Here is a 12,744-nt window from a genome sequence, read left to right as displayed (position 1 = left end):
TCTCTCCTCGAGTTTCTTTTCTCATCCTGTGTTCCCATTTAAGCATTAACAGGCTTGATTCTGCACTTGCCCATGAGATTGGATATTGAGGCAATGAGTCTGTGAGCTCATCAGACACGTGTATAATTTTAGTCATGCATGAAGTCTTGCTGACTTCAGTCTAAGATCCTGATTCCACATTGGCTCAGTGAGCTGGCCTACAAGAATAGTCTGTGTTCTTGACAGCTTCCAAAATTATATCCAAAGATGTTATATACTTTATGCTAAATTATGTTTCAGAGTAAAGGGATCTTGCCCATTGTAACAAGGCTAATACCCAGGCAAAAACATAAATGGCTTTGTTAAATTTGTAAAGAAAACAAAAAGAGAAAATTGCTGTTGGGTGGGAGGGGTTATCCTGATTCTCATTTCACAGAAAATATGATGGCACATACCAGTTACAGGCAGAGATTGAACTTCTGTAGCTTTAAAAAAGTCAGAGACTTGTGGGGTGTTGCCGTGAAAGAGGTTAATGGGACGTAGACCATGGACAGCATCTTCATAATTTCATTTGAGGATGAGGCTCCTGGTTGGTAGAGGAGTCCAGGGACTGTGTTTTAGTCCTGGGTTGGTGTGGGAAGGAGAGGAATGCAGTGCAGTGTCCTACTGCTCTGCAGCTCCCCATGACAGCAATGTCCCTCAAGCTAAGCCATGATGGGTTTTTGGAGACTGAGATCCCTGTATAAGGTCTGTTTCAAGGCACAGATGTTGTCTGACTGTGGAAAGGGGAGGAAAGTGAGGGATTCGTTGCTATAAACAGATCAAACAGGTAGAAATACAATCCCTCTGCAGCCGTGTTCTGGGTGCTCTGCTCTGTTACACTGCTGGGATTTCTCCGTCTGAAAAGCTTCATCTCAGATCCAGATGTGAGACAAAGCAAGTCTGATGTCTGCTCTTGCTTCCTCCTCACAAGAATTTGGGGCTGAGAGACAGCTTTTTATTGTTTCCTATTTGCTTCTGACAGGTAGCTTTCTAGTAGAGATTAGTGGGGATGGGGAGGACTGGAAGTGGATAGAGGAAAACTATTAGTCTGGAATTACGTTGAGCTCCAAATAACATGCTGCTGAAAGCATCCCAAAAGAGTTTCCCTTGCTGTGTCCTTGCATTTTTCTGCATGTTCACTGGGGGCATCTGAGAACTGAGACATCTCTATGAAGGAATAAGGGTATGGAGAAGTTTGCAAGCTGCAGTTACTAGTATATAAATAAAACTCCTTCTTTTACTCCTTTCCCTCGTTACTTTGCCTGGGGTTTTGCTACGTGGAACATGTGGATTAAGTTCTGTACATTGTGTCTGATATGCAAACCTAATCATCATGGCCCTGACTGCTTGTTGCTGTGATGTTTAATTTGATCTGTGGCTGGAGAGGTTTGTAGAGCCAGGTGTAACAGCTGGGAACGTGCTCAGTCTCACTAGAGGAACACCCTGCTTTCCTCAAACTGTGCAACAGGGAAGGAATTGTGCAGTATGTGGTCCCTTCTGCTGAGGAGCTGCTCTGCTTGGGTTGTTTTGTAATATTTAAAAATGAAACAGAGTCTTCTGTATCTTTATCTTCTGTATAAAGATAAGTTGAGTGCTTAGATGTGGCGTGTAGTGAACAATCTGCCAAGATGAGCGTGGTGTAGTTCGGTGATATCTCTGTTTTAAGGATTAGTTTTGATGAAGATGTGCATAAATTGAAGAGAAAATTCCAATTGCTCTGTGAGTGATGATGCAGTGGCCTAGATGGTCTAGGATTGCTTTTCCAAGCTTTCAAGTGTTTAGTTGTTTTATAAACTTTAAATGTGAAGATTTTTATATTTATATTATGTGTTTCTAAAGGATTTAATAGTGTTTTCTTGCAGACTTTCTTTTCATATACTTCAAATTTACCTTCAGAATTGCTTAGGGTTGGTTGGTTTGGGTTTGTTTTTTTGGTGGTTTTTTTTTTTTGCCTGGGGATTTCCTTAACTGGAAAAAAAAAAAAATACCTAAAGCTATTAACTCTTCCCAGGTGCAGGATTGTGGCATAGGTTGTGTCTATGTATTTATGCCTAAGACAACAATTCCAATTAAATGTGGTTTTTTGATTTGTATTTTCTTTTTTGTTGGACCCCAGGACAGGCATTTATATCACACCATGTCCCATTTTCCTGTGTCAGTATTACCCATTACTCTTTAGGCTTTATAGTATTAATAAACTCTCTCATTCTGTTGGGTTCTGTATAGCTGTAGATAGCTTTTAAAAATTGGAATTTGTTAACAGATTCCTCCTTTCCCCATGAAAAATGGAAAATTGTACCAAGAACAAATTTTCTCTAGTTAAAAAAAATTAAATCTATCAATCTATATGGATTACATTATATAGGTTATCATATAGTTGGAATTTAAGCCAGGGCATTTTGGAATTGTCAGTAAATACACTGTCAGAAAAAATATTCAAGAAAGGAGATCAAATCACTTCTTCTGGAACCCTCCTTTCTTTACTGCTTTATTTGTCTGAAATTTTCCAGAAATATCCTACTAGGTAAAATGTAGCAGTGAAATATAAAATGATTGGGTTTAATTTTAGTTATATTCAGGGAAAGAAGTCAAAATCTCAGAACACAGAATAAAAGAAAATGGGAGCTCAACTTCTAGCCCTTAAGGAATTAAATCAACTTGAAATGCACCAGTTTTAATAATTCATTAAGTAGTTTGACACATTAACTCTGCATGTAACTTTATCCATTTTGTGTTTCCCCCATCTCTGCTTTCTTGTGCTTCGAAGCTAGTTTAATAATTTTTATAGAAGTACTTGTATTAATATATAAAATAGATGTGGAAGAAACCATGGATATATAAAATACATCTTCAAACTACTTAGATACGTGATGTAGTTAAATATAAAAATAAAAACAGGTGGAAGGAAAAGAAAGTTCCTTATCTGGCAGTTAGTTGAGATCTCAGCTGTTGGAAGAATGGCAGGTAAAACACTGTAAAAACAAATGTTCTTTTGCTCCTTTTTGTTTATATAAATACATATCTAAGTTCTTATCCTGGTAGCAATACAAACACTAGCACGTCCTTCTGACACAGGCTGCCTTCTCGGAAAGCTTGGTGCAAACAATCCAGAATAAAATGTGTGTTTTGAACAGGGCAGTTTTGTGTGCTCAGGAAGGAGCACACAATCAGATTCTCATTAGAAATGTGGTGTTGTGGAGTGTGAATCATCTTGATTCGACCCTGAACATATGGGTGGCAGGAACTCCCCTTCACCCAGCAGGGAGTAATGTCTGTTGGACTTTTCCTGCTTACAGTTTAAAAACCAAATACTGTTAATTTAGGTCTAGGAGAGGCATGGTAAAAGGCTGCCAAAATCTGTGTTAGAGATTCTTCAAAAAGAAGTGGCTGTCATATTTCCAGAGAACTGAGAAGAGCTGTGTGCTCTATCCTCTACTGCTTTAGATATTTAAGTCCCTGGCTTGTGTAGGAAATTGGAATATTTAAATTTGAATGTGTGGCCAACTGTGCTCTGGGGTTTTATTATTTTCCCATTTAATGAAGTGTCTTATTCACTTTTCTTTGACATCCAGGCAAAAAAGCCTCTAGAACATATTTTTGAGAGTTGAATATGAATTGTATGGAGTTTATCAGTTTCTGAAATTCTTTTTATTAAGCTGATTTCAAGATTGTACTGAGATTTCTTTCTCTTCTGTTGTGGTGACGTTGGTTTTGAGTTAGGAGGAGGTACATATTCATCCACCCTGTGTTCAGGCCTTTCATTCATAAAAATCAAACGTGAAAATGGCCCACTGTTGTTTATATTTTCCTTTAAATTTAAGGGAAAAGTGGTTTAAAGTGTTAAGTGGAATGCTGTTCTGATTAAACAATGTTTCCACTTCACCCAAAGGCATTTTTTCTTTTCACTGGTATTCTGTTAATCTGTTGTATTACCACAGTAGTTTCTTTCCTAGTGGTCCCATCCATAATGCTGCTACTTTATATTTCTTAAAATTTCTCTGCCTTTCCTGGTTACACACAGTGTTACACATAATAATACAAGCAATTCCCAGGGGTATCCATCAGGTTTTAGTGCCTCCACTGCACCTCTCAGTCAGTTTTCTTCAATACCACTCTTTGAAAGCCTCTCTGAGAGGTATTGACCTCATTGCTCTTAGGGGAAATTGAGGCAAAAAAAAAAAGAAAAGTGCTTTGGCAAAGGCACTGCAAGTCAGCAGCAGGGCTGGGAATACAACCAGAGCTCCTGACTCCCAACCCAGTGCTTTAGCTGTGACAGTTCACTCATATAATAAATTGCATTGCAGCATATTTGTACTCTGAACCAGATTAAAAAAAAAACCAGGTTATTTTCTGTAAGAAACAAAACCCTCTTCGTAAGTGAAGTACAATCCTATGCATAAAAATGTACCATTTACTTTTGTTTAAATTTGAAAAGAGTGTAAAAGCTTGGCAATAAATGTTTCTGTGCGAGAACACTTACTCACAAACCTGTGCTCGCTGCCATGTAATTTAATTTGTTTTTCTTTCCAGGTGATTTCGGATTTGGAAGAGCAGCTGAACCAGCTCACTGAAGACAATGCAGAACTGAACAACCAGAATTTCTTCCTGTCCAAACAACTCGACGAGGCCTCGGGGGCCAACGATGAGGTTGTGCAGCTGCGAAGCGAAGTCGACCACCTGCGCCGAGAGATCACCGAGAGGGAGATGCAGCTCACCAGCCAGAAACAGGTGAGGCTCTCCAAGTCTGGGGCATGATCTCTTGCTGATAGCTGGCTAATTATCTCAAAGGCAAAAAAATTCTTTTAAATCTGGAAACCTATAAGGAATGAATAAGCTTCCAGGGGCCTGTAAGCCTCCCTTCCCAGAGCCGTTTTTAGTGAATGGAAATTTCTGGTATTTCCCATTGTGTTTTTACGGAATTTTACTTTAGAAATTTTGCACTCTGAAGATATTTAGGATATAATTAAATATCTGAAGGTATTTAGAATTATTCATTTTTGGTTCTGTGACCCTGGAAATCTCAAAATGTTCGTAATGAGGCCGAACTGACATTATCGGCGATTGCAAGTGAATGTAGGGGAGCCTTGAAATAAATGGGTTGTGATTTACCAGCTTATGTTTGCTGCCAATTTGCATGTGCTGTAATTTAAATGGTAAGGCTGAAGCTTAAAGTGCACGCTTGATGTGGGATGTGAGAATTGATAGGAGGATTTATTTTTAGACTATGGAGGCCTTGAAGACAACATGCACGATGCTGGAAGAGCAAGTAATGGACTTGGAGGCCCTGAATGATGAACTCCTGGAGAAAGAGCGTCAGTGGGAAGCCTGGAGAAATGTTCTAGGGGATGAGAAGTCCCAGTTTGAATGTCGAGTTAGAGAGTTGCAGAGGATGCTGGATACTGAGAAACAGAGCAGGTCTCTCTCCCCTCCTTCCCCTTTTGTTAACTTTTATGAAAATGCTCTATAGAAGCTAGTACAAAAATTATATTTAGCATAGGATATGGGAGTTGGAACTAAATATAAAATCTTGTGAGGTAGTTCTAAAAATGGTTTATTAGTTAATAGTCATTCACCAGTGATATTGTTCCTTTTGTTTCTTTGCAAGTGAGAGATTCATGGGGAGTGGTATTTATCACTGTAATTTTAAAAATGTCTTGATTTATTATCTTCGACTTTATTATATGGAAAAACAGTCTTTGTTCCTAACTCTTCCTGTGGGGTCTTGAAATTTTAAGGCTGTAGTTCTAGCAGGGGCAGGAACAGTTATATAATATAAAAGTGTTGCAGCAAACAGTCTGGCTTCATAAAGTAACATCTTGAATTTTAGGCAACCCCTGAAAGAGCTCTTGATGCCACTGCACACCAGGGAGAGGTCAAGCCTGTAAGGAGTTAGGTAACATTATTTTCCATTTTAATGCAGAGTGAGAGCAGATCAGCGCATTACTGAGTCTCGCCAGGTGGTAGAACTGGCTGTCAAGGAACACAAGGCAGAGATTCTGGCCCTCCAGCAAGCACTCAAGGAACAAAAGCTCAAAGCAGAGAGCCTTTCTGATAAGGTAAGTAACTTTCAACCCTAGACTTCTATAATTAGATGAAATACTTTTCTGTTGATATTATTTGTAGAAATGTGGCCTCGAGCAGCTTTTTTCAAGATGTTAAAACAAATTAAAAAGAACTGGAGGTCATAGAATAGAATTCTATCTTTAAGCCAAAGACCTCAGATTATCTCTGAAAAAGACTAAAGCAAAAGCAGCCTATGATGCCTGGAATGGTGAAGTCCTTCAATGATTTGGTATCTGCATTTGAACACTCCAAAATGTCATTTGGTTGGTTTTTTGCAAGTAAGGAAAGGATAATTATGTCATTATTTAGCATGTGCTTGGTGAAGTTGGGTTTTAGGATTGTGGAATGCTCTATTTATCAGTGTTCAGTGTTATCCTGAGCCTCTATCCCACCTGCCTAGCTCAATGACCTGGAGAAGAAGCATGCCATGTTGGAGATGAACGCTCGCAGTTTACAACAGAAGCTTGAGACAGAAAGGGAGCTCAAGCAGAGACTTCTGGAGGAGGTAACCTTGGAGACTCATGTTAGAACTTCAGAAGGTTCCACATCTTGAGGGGGGGAGGTTGTGTGAATAAGTGTTACACATCCATCCTTCTTCTATATAACTGGGGAGATTAATCAAGGTGGGGGAGTTGTTTTTACTTAAAACTTTGCAGAGTGTGTGGCTGTGTTGGGGAGCAATAAGAGTGAACTGCTCCTCAGGGGAAGGTGAGCTGGGAGCCAAGAGGAGGGCAGCACATCAGGCAAGGACAGAACCTTGCACCCAGTGGGCACAGACCCACAGAACTGGAACAAGAAGAGCAGAGCAGATTTGGGGAAGGTACCCAGGTTCAGTGGTGGCTCAGTGATCATTACAGAAGCCTGTAGCCATGGGGCAGGTCTTAGGCCAGGTCTGCAAGGCCAGGTCTGTGCCCAGGCACACCTCTGACCAGGCCAAGTGCAAGGACCACAGCTCTTTAGGCAATGTGCTGGGAGTGCACAGGTGGAGGTCACAGGTGAGGCTTCTCACAGCCCTTTTTCATCATTAATTTGGGTCACAGGAGTCAGATCCAAGGTCACACACCTGCACCATATCAGGGAATCATTGAACACAGACAACGAGTCCCGGGTGGTGGTGGAAGAGGGTGCAGAGGAGGATTTCAGGGGAAGGGTGGTTATGGGCAATTAGAGTCTTCTGGTCTTCTTGGGGTACTGGCAGGGTACCCCAGAGCTGAGAACTCCATTATGCATCACAACAAAAGATTTCTGGCTCTTGCTTATTACATATGACTGTTCATGGTTTTCCTTCTCAGGGACTTTCTCATCAATAAAGTGTAAATTCTAAAAGAGTAGTTTGTCATGTGCCCTTTTCTGTTGTTAGTTAGAGACAAAGATGTAAACAGTTGGACATAATTTTCCTTATCTCATGTGACTATGACTAGCCTGGTTTACAGTAAAGATTATTTTTTTAATTTATTATTACAAAGTACTGAGATGGCTCCTGGTGGTTGTATAGAGAACTTGAGAAAGTGGTGTCAAGAAACTCTTCATGTGCAGTCTAATTAACAATTCTGTATGTGCAGTCTAATTAACAATTACAAGATTTTAAGTGCTCAAAAAAGCAAATAACTTGAACATGCAGGTGAAAGAAATGGCACTGCTACAGATTAATATAAATACTTTACATAGAAATGCTTGTTTAGTTTTAATGCACTTTGGAAGGAAGGGAATCTTCTAGAATGTTGTAATATTCCAGCTTTTAAAGAGGTGCCTCTTTACTTTAAGTTCTGCAATGATGCTTCTTTTACAAGGAGTGATAATGCTTAACTCGTTTCACTTGTTTTAGTTACAAACAAGCAAGCAACAACCCCAAAACACTGGCCTTTGTTTTCCTATTAACAGCAGGCAAAGCTGCAGCAGCAAATGGATCTGCAAAAGAATCACATCTTCCGCCTGACTCAAGGTCTGCAAGAGGCTCTGGACCGAGCAGATCTTCTGAAGACTGAAAGGAGTGACCTGGAATATCAGCTGGAAAACATTCAGGTGAGGGTGAGGAAGCAGGGCAGGACTCTGCCTCGTTCCCTCTGAGGTTTTAGAATGTTCTACTGTTTCTGTTTGACACTTCCCTTACACTGTTTTTTAGCTCTGTTTTGCTATTGAGTTATCTGTTTGTTTCTTCTGATAAGATGAAATTTCTTACACGTGTGTGTGGTTCACAGGTTCTCTATTCCCATGAAAAAGTGAAAATGGAGGGCACTATTTCTCAGCAAACTAAACTCATTGATTTCCTGCAGGCAAAGATGGACCAACCAGCAAAAAAGAAAAAGGTGGGTGAAGCAGGTTTGGGAGACATGGAATTAAATGGTTTTGTGATTGGTTATGTGCTGTGTATTCTTAATATTCTGTTTTATCTTCCTTTGTGTAACAAAATGTGTCTCATTTAAGACCACTCCGAGTTGCTGAATGCAAACTTCACTAGGCAGAATGTGTTCTTTGTGGCCTTTCCTGTATTTTGTTATTCCTACAACCCAGTAGCTCCACCTCAGTGAGGCTGTGGGAATACAGAATTTTAAGCATGTTTTTATTTAATGGTAAGTATTTACATGTGTATGAACTTAGTGTGCATCTAGAGTGGTTGTCTTGTAGTCACAGCATAGGACTAATTAGTCAGGTGATGTGACTTGTGTCACATCCTTGTCATAAGCTGTTCTGTCATGTTGAATTAAGTAATTTAATTTTAACCACGTATTTTGAGATCCTCTGTTTAGATGCTTTCGGAAACTCCAGGTGTGAGTACTGACAGGTAACGTACGTCCCTCCTTAAATGAATCCATATCTCAACATTTTCTCTCCAGTGCCAATTTGAACTAAAAATCCATCCTTAAGCATAACAGAATTGCCATTAGGCCCTCTGGCCGGACTGACACTAGCCAGTGTCACCTTGCCTAGTTTAAGCCATCTCTTGCTAGGAGTTAGGAGTTGTCTGTGTGTTTCTGTTGCTAGGGCCTGTTTAGTCGGCGGAAAGAGGACCCTTCTTTACCCACACAGGTTCCCCTGCAATACAATGAGCTGAAAGTGGCACTGGAGAAGGAGAAGGCTCGTTCTGCTGAGCTGGAGGAGGCTCTTCAGAAAACACGCATTGAACTCAGATCTGCTCGTGAAGAAGGTAGGGGTTAACAGAAAAGGTGAATCTGGAAGGAGACACACGTTTTTGGTCTGAAAACGTGCCTTTAATTGTGTGCCACTATAGCAGTAACTCGTGTTGTTTAATCATGATCCCCTCTTGTGAAGATGCAATGGGGCTGCGCTTTGTTCTGCGGGTTGTGACTGCTGAGCGGTCACACAGAACCGCTGCTGTGAGCCGGTGTGTCGTGTTGGTTGTGGTAACTGAAGTGGCACTTATCTTGTCTGTAGCTGCTCATCGGAAAATATCCGACCACCCTCATCCATCCACTCCAGCCACGGCCAGGCAGCAGATCATCATGTCTGCCATAGTCCGCTCCCCGGAGCACCAGCCCACTCCCATCAGCCTGCTGGCTCCTCCCTCCAGCCGCAGGAAGGAATCCTCCACACCAGAGGGTAGGCTCCTGGCCAGCTTCTTCTCTCTGTCATGTCAATGCCATCTCTTTATTTTTAACTCCAAACCCCATTTTTTTTAATTGTAGGGTTATCAGATGATGAGTTTTGCTTTTATTTTTTTGTTTTGAAATTCTGTTTGGATAATATGTTTCTGAAAACTTCAGTAAGGAAATAATTATTAGCATGAATTGTTTTAAGAGTATGTTTCTTTCAAAGGAGTATGTTTTCTTCAAAGGAGTTTGTTTTCTGTTCTACTCCCTGCATTGACAAAGGGATTTATGGGTGTTTTCTTAGCAGTTAACAGTTTTACTTGTCTGCAGATTTGTTCTGCTAAACGGAAAGTTTCTATCAAGGCTTCTGGTAAAGGGAAGAGACTTGGGTTAGGCATAAAAGGAAGATACCAGGTCAAAGATGACATTAGTATCCTATTAACTAGAAAAAGGTGATATCCTTCCATATTTTTGAGAATGAAGGGGGGAGGATCACCAGAAAAAAGAGTGATTGAGGACTCTGCTCATTTATTCTTGGTTAACCAGTGTTCCAGAGAGAGACTCTGAACTGAGACCTCCAGCCTTTAGCTGGAAAAAGCCAGAATCCACAGACTGGTCCAGCCCTGACAGGGAACTGGGGAGGCCCAGGGTGCTGTGAGGGTGGGTAGCATTGCCATGGGGAAATGTCCTCAGAGGCAGGTCATGGGCAGGGAAGAGAATCATGTTCATCAGTAAAAGACAATGCCTTGAAGGATAGATCCACTAACAGGGATTTAAGATGCTTTATGAGTGCAGGGGCTGGTGTTACAGCATGAAGGCTGCAGGAAGGAGTGTACTGATTGCCCAGGATAGGTGTGGAGGGGTTTGTTAGCTGTGAGCAAAGCAGAGACATTACTTTAGCACATCTGAGTGCAGGCTTGAAATTTAGGTGGTTTGATTGACATAGCCTTGCTGCACATGAGCTGTTACAGTTCTACAGTCTGTTCTACAGCCTGTGCACCTGTATAAGGTAATTCCTGAGGCTGTAACGTAGCTTAAGATGTGCAGATTGCAAAGGAAAATAGCGTCTGTGTTCAGCAGGGCCTTCACAGATAAATGGTGTCACTTTTTACTGCCTTCAACTGCCCAAACCTCCTGTAACTTTCCTCTCCCAGTGTTCCCCCTGATGATAAATGTTGTCCCTTCCAGAGTACAGCCGCCGCCTGAAGGAGCGAATGCACCACAACATCCCCCATCGCTTCAACGTGGGGCTGAACATGAGGGCCACCAAATGTGCCGTGTGCCTGGACACGGTGCACTTCGGCCGGCAGGCGTCCAAGTGTCTGGGTGAGGGGGCACAACACGGCGGGGCTGGGGGGGCAGGAAGATCCACAGCCAGCTAGAACAGATTTTTCAGTACCAGCTGAAGAAAGGACCGATATGAAGGCTTTGAAACTAGTTGGTGCAAACGTTCTGCGTTAGAAATCATCTGGTGGTTTAGCGTGGAAGGAGGTTCTTGGAGAAGCCGGGATTTGCGCGGTAGAAGTTGAGGCAGCTGTGTCATGATTTTTGTGTCGTTTAACATAAGTTTTTCTCTGTCCTTTTTGTCAGAATGCCAGGTGATGTGTCACCCAAAATGCTCAACTTGCTTGCCAGCTACTTGTGGGCTGCCAGCAGAATATGCCACGCACTTCTCCGAAGCGTTCTGCCGGGATAAAATGAATTCTCCTGGTCTGCAGCTGAAGGAGCCAAGCAGCAGTCTGCGTCTCGAGGGGTGGATGAAAGTGCCAAGGTATAAACGGGAATCTTGGTGCCATATCAGGTGCTGAAATATTTGGAAGAGTTCCTAATATTATCCTGGCTCTTACAATGAGATAATTTCCCCGTTGCATGGGCATTACAGTTACCACCACTACAATTACAATTGCTGCACTGAACTTTGTAGGAGTTGCGTGTTTGTTTTATGTAAGATCTGAGCAGAAAGTCCAACATGGCTTTGTGCTTATTTTCTTCAGGAATAATAAACGTGGGCAACAGGGCTGGGACAGGAAGTATATTGTCCTGGAAGGAACCAAAGTGCTCATTTATGATGCAGAAGCAAGAGAAGGTAACTTAGCATTTCTAGGAAGAACCTATTTTTTTAATCTTCAGATATTGTTTGGTGAGTTGAGAGGCTTAAAGATTGTTACTGTTTGCTATGGTCATATCTAGTTTAGCTAAATCTCCAGTAATAAGACAACATCATTGTTTTTCTAGAGCCTTAACCATTTTATTAGCTGGCACGTCATAATAATCCAGCTGTGAAACATCCATTGTGCATCCACTTCATTTTGCTATCACAGTTATTTTCTTGCTACCTCTTTGTTCATTCTTAATCTGTCTCCCCATTCCCCTGCAGCTGGACAGAGGCCTCTGGAGGAATTTGAGCTCTGCCTTCCTGATGGTGATGTAACTGTTCATGGAGCTGTAGGAGCTACTGAGCTTACCAATACAGCAAAGACAGGTGAGAATCTTACGTAGATGAGGTCAAATGGATTTCATCTGGCTTGCCATCACTTAGCCTTCTGCTTGGCTGAACAGAATATTCTCCCTTTAACTTCCATTCTGTAACTCTGTAATTTTGAGGTTACCTCTCTCTGAACTGGGGGAATAGCTCAGCACTCTAGATCTGGTTCCATGCAGGCCGTTGCTTCTGTCGTGGTAGTTGCACTGTGGTTAATATGATCATCCACCCAAATGGAAGTAAATTCCCAGAGATTTGTAGCGTAAACACTCGGTTTATTTAAATTTCTTCTCTATCAAGTGTGATGTGTCATACCTCATGCCACCATTGTGCTCTCACCAGAAAGCCATTAACTTAGAAGTACTGTGGGATGTATAGTCTCTTATTATGGAAAAATGTTGATGTGTTGATTTGTATGTACTGAATAGAACTGATGATAAGATTCTGTATGTCTTGACTTTGACATTAAAGGATACAGATTGTTAAAAACAAAGGTTTCCATAACCAGTTTTTACAGATTTTTCTTAATCAGTACAGGGAAAACTTTAGTCAACTGGCTGGTTTTCTATTTTTTTTTTTTTTCCGCAATGGAATTTCTTTCTCTTTTGAATAAAAGGCAAGAAATTATTT

The 12,744-nt window shown here is 41.2% G+C and overlaps 1 protein-coding gene across 9 annotated transcripts in view; it reads left to right on the top strand.

Moving 5' to 3' along the window:
* CIT (citron rho-interacting serine/threonine kinase) overlaps positions 1 to 12,744 on the top strand; it is a 75,107-nt gene that overhangs the window by 49,031 nt on the left and 13,332 nt on the right. For 7 of the 9 annotated variants that reach the window (XM_027661494.1, XM_027661497.1, XM_027661492.1 and 4 more), the window contains 12 exons: positions 4,552 to 4,749; positions 5,243 to 5,436; positions 5,942 to 6,077; positions 6,485 to 6,589; positions 7,966 to 8,106; positions 8,283 to 8,390; positions 9,067 to 9,229; positions 9,478 to 9,642; positions 10,821 to 10,958; positions 11,223 to 11,403; positions 11,627 to 11,718; positions 12,010 to 12,114. In XM_027661494.1, coding sequence (XP_027517295.1) covers positions 4,552 to 4,749; positions 5,243 to 5,436; positions 5,942 to 6,077; positions 6,485 to 6,589; positions 7,966 to 8,106; positions 8,283 to 8,390; positions 9,067 to 9,229; positions 9,478 to 9,642; positions 10,821 to 10,958; positions 11,223 to 11,403; positions 11,627 to 11,718; positions 12,010 to 12,114 — 1,726 coding nt within the window. The remainder of the gene's footprint in view (positions 1 to 4,551; positions 4,750 to 5,242; positions 5,437 to 5,941; positions 6,078 to 6,484; positions 6,590 to 7,965; positions 8,107 to 8,282; positions 8,391 to 9,066; positions 9,230 to 9,477; positions 9,643 to 10,820; positions 10,959 to 11,222; positions 11,404 to 11,626; positions 11,719 to 12,009; positions 12,115 to 12,744) is intronic. The other 2 variants (XM_027661496.1, XM_027661495.1) reach the window with 1 other exon arrangement.

This window comes from Corapipo altera, unplaced genomic scaffold, assembly GCF_003945725.1.
Source record: "Corapipo altera isolate COAL_440 unplaced genomic scaffold, ASM394572v1 150, whole genome shotgun sequence".
Taxonomy (NCBI): domain Eukaryota; kingdom Metazoa; phylum Chordata; class Aves; order Passeriformes; family Pipridae; genus Corapipo; species Corapipo altera.
This window is presented reverse-complemented; position numbering and strand designations above follow the sequence as displayed.